At 34.4% G+C, this 21,659-nt stretch overlaps 1 protein-coding gene across 3 annotated transcripts in view; it reads left to right on the top strand.

Moving 5' to 3' along the window:
• STXBP5 (syntaxin binding protein 5 (tomosyn)) overlaps nucleotides 1–21,659 on the top strand; it is a 209,368-nt gene that overhangs the window by 15,516 nt on the left and 172,193 nt on the right. For all 3 annotated transcript variants that reach the window (XM_011959439.1, XM_011959438.1, XM_011959440.1), the window contains exons 3-4: nucleotides 16,280–16,361; nucleotides 20,199–20,299. In XM_011959439.1, coding sequence (XP_011814829.1) covers nucleotides 16,280–16,361; nucleotides 20,199–20,299 — 183 coding nt within the window. The remainder of the gene's footprint in view (nucleotides 1–16,279; nucleotides 16,362–20,198; nucleotides 20,300–21,659) is intronic.

The raw sequence follows: 21,659 nt of genomic DNA, 5'->3' as shown, positions 1-21,659 counted from the left end.
TTCTTCTTGTATGACTTTTGGTAGGTTGTATCTTTCAAGGAGTTGGTCCATTTCATCTGTGCCATCAAAATTGTGGGCATAGCTTTGTTTTTAGTATTCCTTTATTATCCTTTTAATGTCCATGGAAATTAAAGTGATGTGCGTCTTTCATTTCTGATGTTACTAGTTTGTGTCCCCTCTCCTTTTTCCTTAGCCTGGCTAGAAGCTTATTGATTTTTTTTTGAAGGAAGCAGCTTTTAGTTGATTTTTCTCCTTTGATCTCCTGTATTCAGTTTCACTGATTTCTTTCTTGTCATTATTTATTTTCTTCTGTTTACTTTGGATTCAGTTTCCTCCTCTTTTGATAGTTTCTTAAAGTGGAAATGAATGATTTTAGCTGTTTCTTCTTTAATATATATGAATTGAATGCTATAAATTTCCTTTAAGTACTGTTTTCTGTGTTTCCCATAAATTTTGGTAAGTTGTTTTCATTTTTATTTAGTTCAAAACATTTAAAAATTTTTCTCGTAATATCTTTTTTGACCCAAGTGTTAATAGAATTGTTTTGTTTAATCTCCACATATTTTGGGATTTTCCGGCTCTCTTTTTGTTACCAATTTTTAGTTTACTTCCATTGTGTTCCAAGAGCTGCCATTGTATAATTTGTATTCTTTTAAATTTTTTGAGGTATATATTTTATGGCACAGAATATAGTCTATCTTGGTTAATGTTCCATGCGAGTTTGAGAAGAATGTGTATTTTGCTGTTACTGGATAACGTAGTCTGTAGATGTCCATTATAGCTAGTTGGTAGAGGGTGGTGTTGAGTTCAGCTCTGCTGGCACTTTTTTTCTGCCTGCTGGATCTGTCCATTTCTGATAGAGGGATATTAAGGTTTACAACTGTAATAGTAGATTCATATATTTCTCCTTGCAGTTTTATGAGTTTTTGTCTTATATATTTTAACACTCTGTTCTTAGGCTCAAACACCTTAAGGATTGTTGTGCCTTTGTGGAGGATTGACTCTTTTTTCATTTTGTAATGCCCCTCTTTATCTCTGATAACTTTCCTTGGTCTGAAGTCTGTGTCTGAAATTAATATAGCTACTTTGCTTTCTTTTGATTAGTGATAGCATGGCATATCTTTCTTCATCTATTTACTTTTATCCTATATGTGTCTTTATATTTAAAGTGAATTTCTTACAGACAGCGTATATAGCTGGGTCTTAGTTTTAGACCCACTTTGATGATCTGTCTTTTAATTGATGTATTTAGGCCATTGAAGTTTAAAGTGAATGTTAATATACTTCGAATAATACCTACCATATTTGTTACTGTTCTCTATTGTTGCCCTTGTTTTTGTTTCTATTTTTGTTTCCCATTCTTTTTATGCCTCTTGTGTTTTTAATTGAGCATATTATATGATTCCACATTTTCTCTCCTTTCTTAGTGTATCAGTTTCTTAGCATATCAGTTATACTTCTTTTTTATTTTTTTAAATAGTTGCTCTAGAATATACAGTATACATTTAGAATTAATCTGGGTCTACTTTGAAAGAACACTATACTGCTTCACAGGTAATATGAGTACCTTATAATAAGAAGAAATTGTAATTCTTTACTGTCATCACTTATGTCATTGCTGTCATTCATTCTGCCTGTATATAAGCATATGTGTTTATATATATAAACATACATAAACTGAATACATTGTTGTTGTCATTATTTTGAACAAACTATTACAATTAAGAAATAGAAAAGTTTTTATTTTTGCCTCTATTTATTTCTCTGATGCTGTCTTCCTTTATGTAGAGCTGAGTTTCTGATCTATGTTATTTTCTTTAAGAAAAAAACAACTCTGAAATTTTTTGCAGTGCAGGTCAACTGGCAGTAAATTTTGTCAGTTTTTGTTTGAGCAAGTTTTTATTGCTCCTTCAGTTTTGGAGGCTAATTTTGCAGTGCACAGAATTCCAGGTTTTTTTTTTTTTTAACTTTCTGCACTTGAAATGTTTTATTTCCCTCTCTTTTTGCCTGCATGGTTTCTTGTGAGAGATCAGAAATAATTTTTATCTCTGCACCTCTGTTGGTAAGGTGTTTTTCCAATGGCTTCCTTCAAGATTTTTTTTTTAATCTTTGCATTTCGGCAATTTGAATGTGATATGTCTAGGTGTAGCTCTTTTTTTTTAAATTTTTTAAATTTTTTTTTAGCATTTATTCTGCTTGGTATTTTCTTAGCTTCTTGAATTTGTGGTTGGTATCTGACATTGATTTAGGGGAAATTCGCAGTCATTGCTTTAAATGTTTCTTTCTCTTCCCACTTCTCCTGGTTTTCCTGTTACATGTACACCTTTTGTTGTTGTCTCACTGTTCTAAGATACTCTGTTCTGTTTTTTCCAGTCTTTTTTCTCTTTGCTTTTCAATTTTGGATGTTTCTGTTGAGGTATCCTCAGATTAAGAGACTCTGTCCTTAGCTCTGTCCAGACTACTATTGAGTCTGTCAAAGGCATTCTTTACTTCTGTTAGTGTTTTTGGACACTAGCTTTTCTTTTTGACTGGTTCTTAGAATTTCTGTCTTTCTGCTTATATTGCCCATCTGTTGTTTGGTATTGTCTCCTTTATCCATTAGTGCCCTTAGCATATAAATCATGGTTGTTTTAAATTCCCAGTCTGATAACGCCAACATTACTGCCATTTCTAAGTCTGATTCTGATGCTTGCTCCATCTCTTCCAACTGTATTTTTTGCCTTTTAATTTTTTCCTGATAACCGGACATGATGTACTAAGTAAAAGGAACTGCTGTAAATAGGCCTTTGGTAATGGTGTGGGGGGAAGGGAAGTGTGCTCTAGTCCTGTCATTAGCTGTCAGTTTTTTAGTGAGTCTGCGCTCTTGCACTGTGAACTTTAGGAGTGCTTCTTAATCTCTTCTTCCCACACTTCCTCCCGCTCCCATTTAGGTGGAATAGGAGGGCTAAAGTGGGCTGGAGTGGCGTACTTCTCTTCTTCTACTTGGAAGACTTGGGCCCACTGGTGTGAGTGATTTTTCTTCTCTCAGGTTAGTTGGTCTCTGATAAAACCCCAGCAGGTTAGTCTCTGGTAAAACTGTTATTTCTGAAGGCAGACCTTGTTGTTAAGAACAGAATATGCTCTTGCATATTTAAAAATGATTGCCTTTTCTCTTCCCTCTGCTGGTAGTGTGAGGGAATTTTCTCCACTATTTATTGAGAGAACCTGCTCAAGCTTTAGAAGTGAAATTTACAAAGATGTGGGGACATCTCTATGACTGGGTTTCCCTGGAGTTTTTGACTTTCTGACTTGTTTGTTTTGAGCCTCCAGCTATTCCTCAGTTACAGTGCTTGCTTCCTTACCCGGACACTGGTTTTCACAGAGGTTTGTGATTATGGGTTTCTGCTTTTAGCAAGTTGTGATTCTCTGTATCCATCTGTCTTTCTTTCCAGTTTGGGGGTAGTGGTTTGTCTTGTGATCTCACTTCTCTTACAGATCTTTAAGAAGAGTTGTTCATTGTCCAGTTTGTTCAGCTTTTTACTTCTTGTTAAGATAAAATGATGATTTCCATGCTCCTTACACACTACACTGGAAAACAAGTTGATGTTAATTTTTATTGGTGAAAACATACGTGGTCTTCAAAAAGAGGTTTTAAAACTGACGTTTATCAAGTAGGTGCAACTATAGAATAGGGGTACTCTAAAACTGTAATTAATCAGTTGGCAAAGGCTTTGCATTGCAAGCACATTCATAGCCCATAATATGCAAAATGAAGTGCTCTTCATTATGTTAATCTTTGCTAAAGACTTATTAAACTTGTTTTGAGCATATTTCCATTAAGTCAGTCAGAAGCTAATTTAGCTGAGAGTGGGAAATTATCAAACATTTGGAAAATAAGACCTAGAAGGAGATAGGGAATTCATGATTATTCAATTAGAAAAAAAGGAAATCTGAGAAGTTATTTAATGGATTATATGTATATAACAAAATTATTTAGGGAAGGTAATGCTTAATTATACTTATGCCCACAAGGTTTCCCAGTGTTTCTCAACTATGGCTGTACATTAATTTGTGGAGCTGAAAAAAATAAAATGTACAAACAATGCCCAAACGTGCTTGGATTTCTTCTCTAGAGATTCTGATTCAGTGAGTCTGGCAAGGGGCATGACATCTGTAATTTTTTGTTTTTAAATCTTCGTGGATGCTTGTGATATAGAGCCAGAATTGAGAAATATTGGTTTAAGTGTTTGACAGGCTGGGTAGCAGTATTCTTAGGCAGATGGTAGAAAAGAAACATGTTAATTACTGTATATAGAGAGGATGTCGTTTTAAAGCAGTCATAACATCTTGAGATCTGTGGTGTAACCATGAGGAAATACACTGCCTTTTTGTTCTGCCACTGCCTTTGGAGACAGGGCTGTGAAACTGTTACGTGAAATATTTGGAAAGGAACTGGAGTTCCAGGTCTTGAGTTATGGTGTTTTTCCTTCTTAGCAGTTTATCACTGGTCAAGAGAACGAGCAATATAAAAGACCATGAAGTCTAATTATGGTTGAAAAGTCTATTCTTAAACATGCAAGGCTTTGTCGGGTGCGGTGGCACATGCCTGTAATCTCAGCACTTTGGGAGGCTGAGGCAGGCGGATCATTTGAGGCCAGGAGTTCAAGACTAGCCTGGCCAATATGGTGAAACCCCATCTCTACTAAAAATACAGAAATTGGCCAGGCATGGTGGTGCATACCTGTAATCCTAGCTACTGGGAGACTGAGACACGAGAATCACTTTCACACCCAGGAGGCAGAGGTAGTAGTGAACTGTGATTGCACCACTGAACCAGCCTGGGAGACAGAGTGAGACTGTGTCTCCAGATAAATAAAATAAAATAAACCAAACAAAATTAAATTAAAATAAAAAAATTAAGTTACAGGTGATCCTCACACTTTACTGATCAAGTTAAGAATGCAAATGACGTTTCACAGATGAGAAAACTATAGCACAGGTAGATTGTTTTAGTTATTACAGATCATTTAATATATTTTCATTTTTTCCTAGTAACCTGCTACTTACAGTTTATTTTTTTATCATTAGTGGGATAAATCTATCATGTACTGCCGCTTTCATTTATTGACTTTCATTTATCCCCCGTAACAGTGTAGATGAAGAAATCAAAGGTTTCTAATGATGCTCAGTGTTTGTTTGTTTGTTTTAATTGTTTTTATGTTCACACAAAATAAAGGACAGCATTGGTCCTAATCTAAAGCTCATCCTCTTCACTTCACAAATGCTTACATCAATATTCTTTGATCCCAGTACAGTGGTATTTAGATTTTAACTTTGTTATTGAAAAATAATCATGGTTAAATCTCTTCGAGACTTAGGCCATTAAAAGTAAAAATCATCTACTGACTTTTTATTCATAGTAGTAAGGCAATTCAGAGTAGCAACATTTTGAAGGCATATCAAAATACTTAAAAAGGTTTAAATTACCCTGTTTGCTGAAAGTAAAAGAATGTACTGAAAGAAATGGTAAGAGAGGTGTTTCTGATGGACTAAAATTGTGCCCTTGGGTTTGTCTTTTTTACTGTAGTGTATGGTAGGAAGGAACAGTTTTCCCTTAAATTTTTTTCTTGGTTTATTAGGAGAATATCTGCTCCAAGAAATTTACTTTCACAGAATATTATATAATTAAACATATACTATTGTAGGATAATTTATTGTCATTTCTAACTGTAGTTCATAGAAAATATCACGATCCTTATTCTTTAAACTTTGCAAGATATAAATGTGTTTCTAGAAACCTCACAGGATATCACAGTTCTCTAGTTGCTTTCTATTTTATGTGTACTCTAGTCTTCCATTCCTAGGTTGGAAAATTGAATATGTCCCTTCTGTAGAGATTAGAGTAATATTACTTTTCTTTGCCGTGTTCCTCATTGAAAATAATTGATGAACAGATTCTCTGAAAAGATATATAATCTTAAAAAATATTAATAATTTATAACATATACCACTTTTGATACTCATTCTTCATAAAAGCAGAGGTTGTCAGAATATGTGTGTCAGACGTTTTCATAATACACAGTGGTAATGACAGTAGTGAAAACTTGCCCAGGAGCATTACTCTCAGACTTTATCACAGACTGGAGGCCCATGGCATGTTTACTTTACTATTTTTTGTTTCTACTTTGCTGCCAGTACAAATCCCACAAAGAAGAATAAGCAATAAGAGGAAATATTGTTGTGATTGTAATAACCTAAAAAAAAATCATTGAAGATAAAATGAATGGGCTAGAAATGTAATTTATGGGATTTTTAAGGGCCATAATGGATCCTAGAGAAAATCGAGTCCAATTTCCTGATAGTGACAGGATTAGAACATTTTTCCACTGTTGTGTACTTTTTATTGGTTTTCTGAAAAGTGAATTAATCTTACCTAAGAAGATATGACTGGAGCGGACGTGGTAGCTCATGCATGTAATCTCAGCATTTTGGGAAACTTGAGTCCGAAAGTTCAAGACCAGCCAAGGAAACATAGTGAGACCTTGGCTCTACCACCAAAAAAAAAAAAAAAAAAAAGCCAGGCATAGTGGCAAGTGCCTGTAGTCCTAGCTACTCTGGAGGCTGAGGCAGGAGGGTCCCTTGAGCCCAGAAGGTTGAGGCTTCAGTGAGCCATGATTGTGCCTCTGCACTCTACCCTGGGTGACAGAGTGAGACCCTTACTAAAAAAAAAGGTATTACTGGACATAAAACATGTTTCTTAGGTTTTAAAAAAACTCATTCGTTCATTGAGTGTCTACTGTGTGTCATATGGTTTTCCAGGCTTTGGGAGTAAAGAGAGCAGATAAATGTGTTCTTATTACCTGAGACTGTTTGAAAGCCTTCCACACTCTAGGATGGAAGTATAGCATAGGCTGCCAAACATAGTTGTGTAATTCAGCCAAAGATGGTCCCAACTGAAGGAAAAGGAAGTAGGTACAGAATTCAGTATGACTGTATAATAAGCAAGGAGGGAAATCAAAGAATGGCATGAGCATATAAGAATAGTGTAGGACATGCTCAAATTTCAAGTGAACTGATGTTTGTGAGAATAATTGAAAAGTTTTTTTTTCAAGTAATATTCTTACCTACAAAATTCTTTTTTTTTTTTTTGAAACGGAGTCTTGCTCTGTCGCCCGGGCTGGAGTGCAGTGGCCGGATCTCAGCTCACTGCAAGCTCTGCCTCCCGGGTTTACACCATTCTCCTGCCTCAGCCTCTCGAGTAGCTGGGACTACAGGCGCCAGCCACCTCGCCCGGCTAGCTTTTTGTATTTTTTAGTAGAGATGGGGTTTCACCGTGTTAGCCGGGATGGTCTCGAACTCCTGACCTCGTGATCCACCCGTCTCGGCCTCCCAAAGTGCTGGGATTACAGGCTTGAGCCACCGCGCCCGGCCAACTACAAAATTCTTATCTGTTTGGAGTAACTGAAGACCTAAGTGTTATATTGCTTTTATAATTTTGTTGCTAAACTTTTGAGATCCTTGAGGATAAAGACTATGATTTGTACCCTCAGTACTTATTAAAGTTCTCAAATAAGAAAAATTGAATGGGTTAAGCAAACATGGTTAAGGAATATCATTCTGTAGCTTGCCGTCTTTACCTCCTAGGAGCTACAAAATGGGAGAACATGGAGACTAATTAGGATCATTAGTACAAGAAGCTCTGCTTGTTTTCCCGTAATGTGCCCATTTTTCTTGCCACACAATTCTGTATAGTAGTGAATGAAAGCAGGTAGGGTTGGAAAGAAACCAGTGGTTATGGGGAAGAGAGAAAGACTAGGTAAGTGATTCAGAATTCCAGAATGTGAGGTATGAAAACAAGGTTCTCCTGTTGTGTGGATCTGGAGAGAGGTCTTGATTCAGGTTTTCTAGTATTAATGGTATAAGTCAGTTAGAGGGATACAATAACATAATGAAATGAACCCAATAATTGTATGTCTGATTCTGTACTGCTGCTTTTCTCCACTTAAGAAACACACTAAACGAAACCACCCTTCCAAAGGTATGTGCATGGTTTAAAGATTAAGTAGTATAGTATAGTGGGGGCTGTGATGAAAAGTACATGTCCTACCTTGCCCATGCCTACCCCTTCCTGAGAAGGATCCATTTAACTGTGACTGGTCATGTTGCTAACTCTGAATAAAATCTCTTGCCAATGTTTTTTGATTCCTCAACTTTATAAATTATCAGTTGATTTCCTGCCTTAATAAAATTTGCCTCATATCTCCCCTCCCCTGTAGTCTTGTCCCTATTCTTACTTTGTTTCCTTGTTACCTTTGTAAATTTCAAAAAGTATCTTATAGTTAATTCTGTATTTCTTGCTCTGTCAATTATGCATACTAGCTCTTGGCTCCCCACTCTGTAAAATGAGAATGTTAATCCATCACTTTTCCATGTTTGTTTCCTCTTCCTTTTTTTTTTTGAGACAGAGTCTCACTCTGTTACCCAGGCTGGAGTGCAGTGGCACGATCCTGGCTCACAGTAAGCTCTGCCTTCCGGGTTCACGCCATTCTCCTGCCTCAGCTTCCCAAGTAGCTGCGACTACAGGTGCCTGCCACCACGCCCGGCTAAAATTTTTGTATTTTTTGTAGAGATGAGGTTTCACCATGTTAGTCGGGATGGTCTGGATCTCCTGACCTCATGATCGGACCACCTCGGCCTCCCAAAGTGCTGGGATTACAGGTGTGAGCCACTGCACCCGGCCCTGTTTCCTTTTTCATCCTCCTTTCGTTTGCCAACTGTAGTCACGTGTAATTAATACAAACTTCTAGTTTGATTCTAAAAGTTGGAAATGGGTGAACAGTATGTATTATGACTTTTTCCTGTGATGACTTTTTTATTCCACAGTCAAATGATATCCTATGAGTACATTTCCTTTCTTGTACAGCTGCTTTTCTTCCATCTCCCCCACTTCCCTAATGCATTGGCTGCTGTCATCTCATGGTTAAATGCCTGGGGTTTCTCAAGGATGGAGTCACATCTGTGGAGCCCTCTTGTTCTCATGAACCTGCCTCCAGTGAATACCTCCTTGTTCTTCTCTAAGCTGGACCAGTGTTGTTTATGTCAGCTGTACTATTTTCCTCCTGGGCTTTTTTCGTCTTTTTTTTCTGGGTTGAATTCAGTGTTTTTTAGGTTCCCCGTCATTGCCTTGCGTGTGGGGGTGGGGGGGCGGGATTTACTCTTTCAAATTATTGGAGCATAGTCTTAAATGACTTCCGAAAAGAATGATATGATTTTTGAGGCCCATGAATATCTAAAAGTCTTTGTTCTATATTTAGATCTTGTCAGGGGTTTGCTTGAATGTCTTTATAACTCTGGGGACATTACTGTTTTCTAGCAACTAGTAAACATTGCTAGCAAACTAGCAATTTGATCATTTCTTTGCAGGTGGTCACTTGTTTGTTGTTTTGTTTCTTTTTCCCTGGGAGTCTATAGGTCTTCTTTTTAAGCCTTAAGGAACATTTTAGAGTGGTGTATTTAGGTTAGGACTAATTTCATTTATCATTCTGTGTACTTCCATCTAAGGACCCATGTTCATTAGAAGCGGAGTAAAATCTGCTTTCTTCTATTATTTCGTTGATACTTTTCTTCTTTTTCTTTGTTTTCTCTTATTGGATGTTACATGTTCTAAAATAATCCTTATATTGCTTACTTTTTCTTTTGTATTTTCTGGTCCTTTATTTTTTGGCTTTGCTTTTTTAAAGGGATCTTGGAACGAAATGACGGCATACATATTTGTTCAGCTTGGTATCTTGGACCAAAGACCTCTGTATACTACTTTTCAGTCATTATAATGTCCCAAATTGGGATTTTCTGAGCAGTTTTCATCAGCATATTTTAGGAATTAATGTAGATTTTAAACTATTAGTGAGAAATACAAATTATTGTAATTTACAAGGGTAAAATATTTTTCTTGGGACTTTTACTTACATGTATTTCTAAAACCATACTAATTCTTTACATGATCAACAATCTTATTTTTTTACAAGAATATTGAATTTTCTTTGTTGCTTCTCATCTGTTAAATACGTCTTGTTTTTAAATCATGGATGAAAGAAATTTAAAAAGTCAAATGCAGGACAGGAGGAAATAAGTAGCTGACTTGCAAAAATACTAAACCGTAGTTTTTTTTTTCCTCCTATTGTGCTGTATTTCATTTAGGTTGCTAAATAGTTAAATTCATTCAGTGCTTATGAAAAATGTTTAAACGTTTCAGACAAAAATATATTTAAGACTAGCATATGTTTTAATTTGTTTTCGTTAAGAATTCTAGTGTTTGCTTGCCTTAAATTCATTGCCTTTTATTATTACCTATTCATATATGGTGTTAGTATTATACAAGCTAATTCTTGTTTTTAACAGCTTTAGTGAGCTATACTTACATATAATGATATGTAAGTATTGGCTTGTCAATTTCTACAAGCAGCTGGGATTCTGATAGAGATTGTTTAGGTTTTTTCGGTAAGTTTGGTGATTATTGCCATCTTAATAATATTGTCTTTGTTCCATGGATATAGGATATCTTTTCATTTATTTAGGGTTTCTTTCAGCAGTACTTTTTAGTTTTTGATGTTACAGGTCTTGAATTTCTTTGGATAAATTTATTTTTAAATATTCTATTCCTTATGATGTTATCGTAAGTGGAATTGTTTTCTTAATTGCATTTACAGATCGTTCATTGCCAGGGTATGATTTTTATGTGTATTGGTCTTGTATTATGCAACCTTGCTGAACATTTTTATTCATTCCTGTTTTTTTTAGTGGATTTCTTAGAATTTTCTATGTATAAGATTATGTCACCTATGAATAAAGATAGTTCTACTTTTTTCTTTTTGTTTTTAACACTTTCTCTCTTTTTTTTTCTTGCATATTTGCATGGCTAGAACATTAGATTCCATGTTGAATTGATGAGTGGTGAGAATGGACATGCTGTCTTTTTCCCTATCTTAGTGGGAAAGCATTCAGTCTTTCATCAGTGAGAAGGATGTTAGCTGTGAGTTTTTCATAGATGCCCTTTGTCATGTTGAGGAAATTCCCTTCTATTTCTAGTTTTATTGAGTTGCGTGTTTAATCATAAAACGGTGTTGATTTTTGTCAGATTTTTTTTCTACACTCGTTGAGATGTGTGGTTGTGCCCTGTATTCTAACATCATGTATTCCGTTGATCCCGTATACTTTTTAAAGATATGATTGTTTATTTCTATTTCTCATTTAATTTTGCCAAGTATTGTTCCTCTCAGTAGCTATAGACTCTAAAATGTTTTTTGGCGTATCATTTTACACATGGAGGTATTTGTAAGGAGGTTGTCTCAAAATTACAACTAGAATTAGAATTCAGAATTCTAGCTTTTTGCTTATCTTGCTGGGCCATATTGCTTCATTATTAAAATTAATTTTTAAACGTGATACCCTCAGCTAACAACTGTTAACAATGAAAAATGACTCTAGTATATTATTCTTTAAATTAGCATATTGTTTACTATCTAATTGGTGTATGATGTTCACCTTACTACAAGTTACATTTAGTCTAGTTTTATAGAATTAGACCAATCTGGGTTTATTAAGTTTTATAGAATTAGACCAATCTGGGTTTATTAAGTACTCAGTTGTGAAACGTTGATTATAAATATATGTTCCTTTTCCAGTTTTAAGATGATTTACAATAAATCAGGAAGTAACATTTACATGTGAAAACGGGCTCTTAATATATTTTGCTGTGTCTGTGTGTGTGTGTTTGCGTGTGTGCTATAAGGGTTGGTAATTTATACTGTGGGTTCTGGAATTAGACTGCCTTGGTTCAGATCTCAGCTTCTTTACTAACTAGGTGAGTAGCCTTGAGCAAGTTACTTAAACTTTGCGCCTGAGTTTCCTTATTTGTAAAAACAGAGCTTATCATAGAGAACTATTGTGAGATAATACATATGTAGTATTTTACTTGACACATGTTAAGTGTTCAGCAAATCTCAGCTTCAGTGATGATACTGGTGATGATGATGGTGCTGACGATGATGATGTACTTAAAGACCTTCCAATTCCTCATTTATTCCTCCCCTTCCCAATCAACCAGAAGAAGCCATTTAAACAGTGAGATTAATGCTTGTTTTGAATTTGATATACACTACTGTAAAAAAAAAAAATAGGTTTTACTGGCTCTGGCGTTTGTTTCTGCTCATGTGTCCTGTACACCTCTTCCTGCTTATTCGTTAATTGCTAGTTTTATCATGTTATTTTTTTCTGTAATTATTTCTTTTTCTCCTATTGCTTACATAGAGGGTCGTGACTAAATTACAGAGCCTTGTGTTTAAAGACTGCTCCTGATCTGTTTTAACTTTGTCTCGTACATCTCTTCATAAATACGCCAGTGATAATGGTGCTTGTCTGAACATGGACCATGAGTCTAGCTGTGCAGGAATTATCTGACATGTATCGTGGGTCAGATAAATTAACTGGTTTGCTTTAAAAACAAGAACTACTAGTGGGATTAGGTAGTTATCATAGCTCTTGTTAGTCAAGCAATAGAAAAATTGAGGGCAGAAATTGTACCTGAGATAGGAATATTGTATTATCTTCAAAAGAATACATTGAAGTTTAGAGTTACAAGCTAAGATACAGTGACAGAAAAAGATACTTACTTTTCCCTATGTATATAAAAGAACAAATACTAGAATAGTAAGTGAATATTTCCTCACTTAATAAATTTGCGGTAATGTTCAGTGTATAATCTTTTGGTTTTTCTTCATTTTAGTTTCAGACATTTAATTGTGAACATAGCCACAGTAAATGGAAATCACTTACTAAGCAGGTCTTCATTACAGTGTTTGACTTTTTTAATAAAAATGTTAACTCGGTAATGTCAGTATTAGGAAGAATCATGTGTGCAAGGAATAATAATTATAGATGTGAAAAGATATGAATGTTTTGTGATCTAATAAATTCAGTGTTGACATTTTCTTGTATTATAATGGTATGTCCACTGTCAGGGAACATTTAGTTCTAGCCAACATGGTGAATAATACATTGTCTTAAATAATGATAGTGGAACCTCTTGGTAAGTACACTCTATGTGGTTTAATCCTCACTGAAGTTCTGCAAGCTAGTCTAGATAGGTCGTATATTCATTTTATAGATTAGATAGTTAAGACCTGTAATAATTCTCTCCAGATCACAGCATCTAATAGCAGAGCTGGCCTATGAACTAACTTGAAAGTAGAGGTCTTCAAGTCTCATTGTGCCTCAGATGGTTCCTGTGGCACAATAAGTAAAAAAATAATAAATAAATGAACAAACAAACAACCTACTCAGGCATCTCCTCTGAAAATTTGGGTGTAGCAAGTTTGCAATGGGGCCAGAATTCTGATAAACTACCAGGATAGGGAAGTACTTGCTCTGAAATTTGTGTCCTTTCTATGTTAGTTTCTCAAGATTACATGTATCATTATCTATTCTTAGAACTTAATTTAAAATTTTTTGTTATGAAGTAGTAATGTACGAATTTTTCTGCCAATCCATAGGGCAGTTTTGGTGGTAGGACCCCTTGGGGCTAGCTGCATCTGTATAGTACTGCTTTATTTACAGGAAAAAGGGAATGAAATAAGTAACTTTGAGAAAAAATCATTTCTCTGAGCCTTAGAAATGTCACCTGTAAAACATGAATAATAACTACCTTTCAGAATTAGTGTGATGATTAGGTGCAATTATGTATTTAAGGCATAGTGCCTAACCACTTAGTAGTTACTCAGTAAGTGGTTCTTATTGTTTATTAAGAAGTTATTTTTATCATGTTAGCTAGAAGTTAAGGAACTATGTTATATCAATTTAAAAGTACATTTTTTGTTTAGAGTAGTGTCATACATAGCCTAAGAGTAAAACCTCTCTTTGATCTCTATGTAACTGACTTCCTAAATTTATAGACATTTTTCATTCTCTTTGGAGAAAACATTGATTGACGCCCATGGCAATTTGAAATTTCAACACCAGTAAGCTGTTTCTTAAGAAGGCTCAAATTAGTAGACCTGTTGCTTATTCTTTACTTACCAAGAATCAGTTTATCTGTATTCCCAGTCTTTTTATGTCTATTGTATTAGATATTCTAATCAGGTAAATCGCCTTAATATTCTATAAAATGATGAAGTACAAATGTCAAAAGAGACATTTTTAAATAAACATCTAAGATGAATGCGTTTAAAAGACTTTATGAAAGTCAGTCACTTAAAATTTCCCTCCCAATTTGGTGTGGATACCTATAATGCCTGAAAAAGAAATAGTAAGACTGTATATGAATGCTGTACTCGTATTGTTTGACATTATCTTTAAAGTTCCATTTAAGAAGTTAAACTAGAAATCTTATACCTGGGTAGTGATAGCTATGTTTTACTCAAGAAAAACAACTCTGATTTTTAGTTAATAGATTCATACTTAAAGAAAATGTCTTTGCCTAATATCAAAATATTAGCAGTATTGTGTATGTTTTGTGATAAAATAATATGTAAGGTAAGTATAATTATTATGATTTTCTACAGTACTCACTTTCAAAAAAAAATCAACTTATTCTTTGATCCCGATCTAGTCTCAAAAGAGAGGTTTGACATTCATGTAAAATGGGAATTATAAAATATGCTAATTTATGCCAGAAGGAATAATTTAGCTGAAGAGATTAGAATTAGACTCACTGTACTGGGTAGAAGGGCAGGTTCTTTTTCTAAAGAAAGAAATGGGTGAACAGATATACAGATTTTTCTTTTTTATGGCCTGTCATGGTGTGATTTGCACATTGCCAATACTATTAATTTGAAATCTAGTTTCCTGCAGTTGTATTTGAGCAACTGGTATAGCAAAAATACTACTACTACTGTTACTACTACTGCTACTACTACTACTACTACTACTACTGCTACTGCTACTGCTACTACTATTATTACTACTAACAATAATTCTAGGTGTTTAAAGAGGAGGGTACTATGAGCTAAACATACTCAACCTGTTAATTTATAAAATTTATAATTGCTAGTAATAAATAGAAAAAACTCTTGAAAATGAGTACTGTCTAGAAAATTTCTAGAAATCCAAAGGAAAAAATCATAGCAAATAGGAATTAAACCTATGGCACAATTGTTTTCATTAAGAACTTTGTGGCATGTATTAATAGAATACAGAAACGGACTGTACCTGACTGTGAATTTATATACCGGCAACTATAATTAATTAAATCCCACCAAAGTTTATTTTTACATTTTGCTTTTTACTTTAGGGTAATATTTAATAACTGGCAAAATGAGATTAGTTTACAGCTGATTAAAATGACTACCTTCTTATTTCAAGTGTATGAAGGTAAAATGCATATAACAGTGCCTGGCACATAGTGAGTTCTACAAATGTACAGTTTTTTTTTCTGTTCTGTTTTGATGTTTTTACTCAGCATGCTTTATTAATTTACAGTGTAGACTCTGGAGCCAGAATGCTTCTTTATATTCTATTTTCGCTACTTCTAGTTGTGTGACTTGAGCCAGGTTACTTAATTTCTTTGTACTTCAGTTTCCTTATCTGTTTAAATGGGGGAAAATAACATATTCTTCATGAGTTATGAGGATTAAATGAGTTGATATAAATAACATTTTCATAATGCCTAACACGTGGAAAATGTTATATAAATATTTGCTGTTATTATTGTATGCCAATTCATTTTAATCAGTATCCATGCCTGTTGTAAAAGATGGACACATTCATTTGGTGAAACAAAATCATGTGTCAATTAGAAACATAGTTACGTAGTTCTTCATTACATTTTTAGCCTTACTCAAAAATTACACGGCAGAAATGAAAAATGACAGTAAAAAGATTACTGTTCCGAAAAGCAACATTCCAAAATGACATTTGCCTACTTTTCAGATTTGTTGTTGACTACAGCAAAATGGGACATTCTGTAGATCCAACCACCTTTGTCTTCTTTTTATTATTTTAAGATGAAGAAAATAATTTGGGCCAGCATAAAATGTATTACCTATATATTATCTTGTTTTAATATGTTGCTGATGTTAATAATTCATTTTCTTCTAATTTGCTTATTTTGTTTAAACCTGTAATTTCTGAGACTTTTCAACAGAAACTATTAGATGGATGTGTAACAAACCTAGCTCTAAATCTCAACTTCAGTAAATAGCCTGTAATGAATATGAGGTCATTGGAATATTTATCAGCCTATTACATAATTTACCAGTTTCAAAAAACCAAACAAATACCATAAACTCCTTAATGGAATTAATTACAGCTTTGGTCGTCCAGGAGTAGAATGTTATTGCCAGCATGACAATGGAGCTGCAGTAATCCAGCTCCAGTTCCTGATTAATGAGGTTAGTGAATTGTTTTAATCATTTCTACTTATATCTAAAGTAGGACCACATCTAGTCTTTCAGATTTCTTACATGCGTTCACATTTTATTTATATATTTGAACAAAAATTAATTTATAATCAGAAATAGTAATTCATTTTAAAATAGCATCATGAACAGTTACATAAATAATGTAAAATGTTTTCTCAAGACAGTGTTGTAAACTGAATGGCCTAAGGTAAACGTTTTTGGTAAAACATGCTGCATTTAAATTTTAAGGAATATTGAATACTGGGTAACATAGAAATCTATATTAAAATATTTTTTAAAAGATTGAGCTTATTACAAATCAAAGAATGTGCGTCTTTAATGAATTGCTTTGAAATACAACCAAGAAACCAACATTCATTCATTAGAAAGTAGTTACTGCCCAGAGTTCTTAATTAACACACAAATGTGTCAATCGCTTTAAGTAATTGACGTTGCCTTTCCTTTTGAAAGTATAGAAGGAGCTAGAGAAAACAGCATTTTATCAGCATAGGAAACACGGTTTTTGCATATTTTAAGAACATACGAGCAGCTCTGAGAATAGATGTTTACTGCAAGTATTGATAGGGAAAACTGGTCGTAGAAGGAAGAAAGTGAAATTGCTTCAGAAAAGGCTCTGATCTCCTTAAATATGAGGATAGATTGTGGACATTAGTTTAGTCCATAAACCCTTAGGCTCTGTGGAATAATTTCTTAAATGTATGTGAGAGAAAATAAATTCCTGAATACCTGTGGCTTTTGATAAATGTTTTATTCATACCAGAGGATTTAAGAAAGGCATCTTGGGTGTAAAAAGATAATTATGACAACATAAAAACCTCCATAAAACTATCATCCAAATAATTTGCAATCGTCTAGATTTTTCAAGGTCATTTTTCAAGGTTTTTAAAACCTTCAGTATCCTGTATAGAAGTGTATATTAGGCATTTTAAAATGTTAAATTTTTAAAAATTACAGTGTAGAAAGTTGTTGAAGCCATATATGAAGACTCAGATTATTTTTCCTCTTTTAAAGATTGTTTTATTTTGGAATCATTATACTCATGGTTAAGTTTAAAAATAGTTTCAGAGAGAGCTTGTGTACCCTTTTAGCTTCTCTCAGTAGTAACATTTTATATAACAATACTACAATAGCAAACCAGGAAAATGACATCAAAACAGTACTATTAACTAGACTATAGACCTTTATTTAGATTCTCCAGTTCATATATGGACTCATTTGTGTGTTTGTGTGTGTAGTTCAATTTTATCACGTGTACAGATGCATGTAAGGACTGCCACATCAAGATACAGGTCAGTTCCCTCAGCACTAAGGGAAGGCATTCCCTCAGAAATAAAGAAGTGCCTTCAACACTATGGGAATCCTTTTGTAATTGAATTCCTGCTCACCCTCAGTCCCTGGCAACTATTAACCTGTTCTCTCTCTCTCTTTTTTTTTTTTTTTTTTAAGATCTCTGTCACCCAGGCTGGAGTGCAATGGCATGGTCTTGACTTACTGCAACCTCCGCCTCCCGGGTTCAAATGATTCTCCCGCCTCAGCCTCCTGAGTAGATGGGACTACAGGCGCGTGCCACCACACCCAGCTAATTTTTGTATTTTTAGTAGAGACAGGGTTTCACTGTGTTGGCCAGGCTGGTCTCTTAACTCCTGACCTTGTGATCTGCCTGCCTCAGTCTCCCAAAGTACTGGGATTATAGGCGTGAGCCACCATGCCTATCCTGTTCTTCATTTTTATACTTGTGTTAAGATTATTTTTTAAAGCAACACTGGAGTCAATGTTAATAAAATACGGCAGATCATTTACTGTACGCCTAAATTTTAGAAATCTTAAATTTGTGCTGTTTTTATTCATATTAAGTATTCTTTTTCTCTTCAGTAAGATTGATCATAGACTTCTTTGGAAGGGCCATTTTTTTTTTTTGACCTGCTTAAATGTTAAATTATAAATACATAAAGGTAGTTTTTTTGTTGTTGTTTTAAAAAGTGGAAATCTGACAATTAGGTGTACCTGTTTGCTTTCAGATTTGGAAAACTATATACCATATAGGTGAAGGAGCCACCATAAAAGGAAGTTATCTGTTATTGCTATTTTGGCTCTATGTCTTCTCTTCTTCCTGGAGATTTTAAGATGCGGTAAACATACTAAGAAAGAGGATGACATGGCCTTTTCTTTGATGGAAATAAGAAAGAGCAGTACAAATCTTTGACACCCTAAATCTTTTGAGTATCTCTACCTCAAAGTGATCTAGATAAGACAGTGCTTTTAGTGAAATGGAGAGAATGTGGACTTTATGTATTTCTGCTTTCCAGTAGTCATGTCCTGTCAACAGAAGTTAGGGTAGCCCTCATAGAATTTTGAAGATGGAAAGGAGTTAGAGAGATAATATAAATCTTGTCCTGACAGCTGTTTTAATTCTTCTGAGTAGATGAGAAACTCTTATTTTGAAAGAGGGAGACTTTACAATTTCTTACAATAACCTAAAAGTTGGTCTTGCAAATCTTTTTTGAAATTAATGTAAATTCTGCATGTTACATCTCTTGTCTTACTCTTCTCTCAGTTCTTGATGATAGATTTCTAACTCCTTTGAGGAAAAGCATTCAGATGTCTTAATAAATCAGCTCTAGTCTAGAGAGTCTTAATTTTATCCACAATTGTCACATTGCATTTACAATTTTATATCAGTATCATCTCTAGAGGTTTTTCAAGGTATTCTTGCATAGATCTTTGCTCTGTGTCTTCAGCCATTTTCTGTTGCTACAACTGAACGCCTGAGTCTGGGTAATTTATAAAGAAAGAAGTTTATTTATTTAACTTTTGATTCTGGAGGCTGGGAAGTCCAAGACTGAGCAGCTGCATCTGGCTGACTTCTAGTGAGGGCCTCATGCTGCCTCATAACATGGTAGAGAAGCAGAAAGGGAAGCTCATGCATGCCAGGAGAGGAAAGAGGTGACCCTCACTTTATGACAACTCACTAGCAAAAGAACTAATCCAGTCCTGTGAGGGAAGGAGCTCCCTCCCTCCCTGGAGACTGCATTAAACCCTTCACAGAGGCAGATCTTTTATGACACAAATGAGGGATGGTTCACCACCTCTCAACACCACTTCACTGGCAATTACACTTCAACATGATGTGTTTTGGCATTGCAAACCACATCTAAACCATAGCACTCTGGAAATGCTGATTTGTTGGGTTTGGGTGAGAATGAGCCACTTAAATGATTCTCAAATACTGCCAGGCTTTTTCTTCCCTATAAATAATATTTAGTTGTATCAGACATTTTAACATTCTAAATTAGTCAGTTTTCAAACCTTCAGATATAGATATTACAGTGTGCTAAATGCTATGTTTATTTTCCATACCGTTCTAGTAGTAGAATTATGATCTGAGTATAGTACTTTCATAAGGATTTGTCTTAAGCTGAATGAAATGAGGGTGTTACTTCATATCATATTTTGCTCTGCTAATCAAGGAAGTATGTATAATAGTTACAAAGTAACTTATAGTCTGATCTCTAATGTTAAATAACTGGATGTTAACCATACTATTCCACTAGATCCTGGTATACTTTTGGCTTATGAGATACTAAATTATACTTTAAATTATTGAAGAAGTTAACATATTTACATACATGTAATACATATGCACTTTTTACATCTGCTGTTTTGAATTTGAGGCAAATGTTTCTTAGATCTAAATCTGCTGGCAGAAAGTTTTGAAATTTGGGAAGGAGATATTTCTGGCAGCTGTTGAGTAGACTTCATGTTTATAAAATGTATTCTATATGAAATGTATTATTTTTGATTTTTAAGGGAGCTCTTGTGAGTGCCTTGGCTGATGACACCTTACACTTATGGAATTTGCGTCAGAAGAGGCCTGCCATACTACATTCACTTAAATTTTGCCGAGAAAGGTAAGAATTCTCCCAGTTATCCTATGTATAGGATATTTACTATTATGATATTTTCTTGAATTTCAGTCTTTGATTTTTTTGTGTGTGATGGACCTTATGCGCAATCTAAAAACTAATTCAAAAACTTCAGAGGATATACTGAAAAGCAAGATTCCTTCTTTTTTAGATCCATCTTACTTTCTTCAGGCAACCACATAAATTTCTTTTGTGTCCTTCTGGAAGGATTTACAGGGTATATATAAAAGAAAAAATCTCTGTATATCTCCCCTGCAATTTTTTTTTTTTTTTGCATAAAAGGGAAGCTATTACATATTCTTCCTGTAACTTGTTTTTACTTAACATATCCCATAGATTGGCTCATATCAGCACATTTAAATCTTCCTGAATCATTTTCATAACTGCATAATATTCATTTTACTCTGTTGTGATGTTATGTTATATATATGTCTTTGTCTACATATGCAGGTATATCCATAAGATAAATTTGTAGAAGTAGATTAGTTTGGTCATAGAAATTTCTTCTAATATGACTTGTGAATTTGGGGCTTTGATTAGAAAAACTTTTTCACCCTGATTTTATTAACCATTGTCCTTTATATGTTTTTGTAGTACTCTTTTTTTTTTTTTGAGGCATAGTCTTGCTCTGCCATGATATGGGCTCACTGCAACCTCTACCCGCTAGGTTCAAGCAATTCTCAGCCTCAGCCTCCTGAGTAGCTGAGACTAGAGCGTGTACCACAACACCTGGCTAATTTTTGTATTTTTAGTAGAGACGGGGTTTTGCCATGTTGGCCAGGCTGGTCTCGAATTCTGACCTCAAGTGATCTGCCCTCCTCAGCCTCCCAAAGAGCCAGGATTACAGGCATGAGCCACCATGCCTGGCCTTTGTAGTACTCTTAAAGTTTTATTTTTTATACTTAATCTTTGATTTATATGGAACTTATTTTGGTATGAAATATGAGTAAGGATATAGTCCCTTCCCTCAATAATTTGAGAGACATATATTGTTATTTTATATACACGTGTGGTTGTATATATGTATGTATATAATATATAGTTAACATTAAAAGCACAATCTTTTTTTATGTATTTTGAGGAAATTTTTAAAATTTTGAATCTTATAGGAATACCAAAAGGGAAATACTTGATTCTTTTATTTTAATTTCTAAGGAAAAGTTGATTTTCTTAAGCAGCTACTTTTTTCCAGTCAAGTTTTAGTTTTTAATGTCTAAAATTTTGACTAAAACCTGTTGACAATAAAGGCGGAAGAAGAGAATGTGAGAACAATATAGTTATAACAACTGTAATAACAGTAGAGGTAAGAAGTGTGAACTTAAAGTAGAGGAAGGAAACCTGTGAG

This window comes from Colobus angolensis, unplaced genomic scaffold (genome assembly GCF_000951035.1).
Source record: "Colobus angolensis palliatus isolate OR3802 unplaced genomic scaffold, Cang.pa_1.0 Scaffold493, whole genome shotgun sequence".
Lineage (NCBI taxonomy): Eukaryota > Metazoa > Chordata > Mammalia > Primates > Cercopithecidae > Colobus > Colobus angolensis.
The sequence above is the reverse complement of the archived record's forward strand: the minus strand, read 5'-3'. Positions and strand labels throughout refer to the sequence as shown.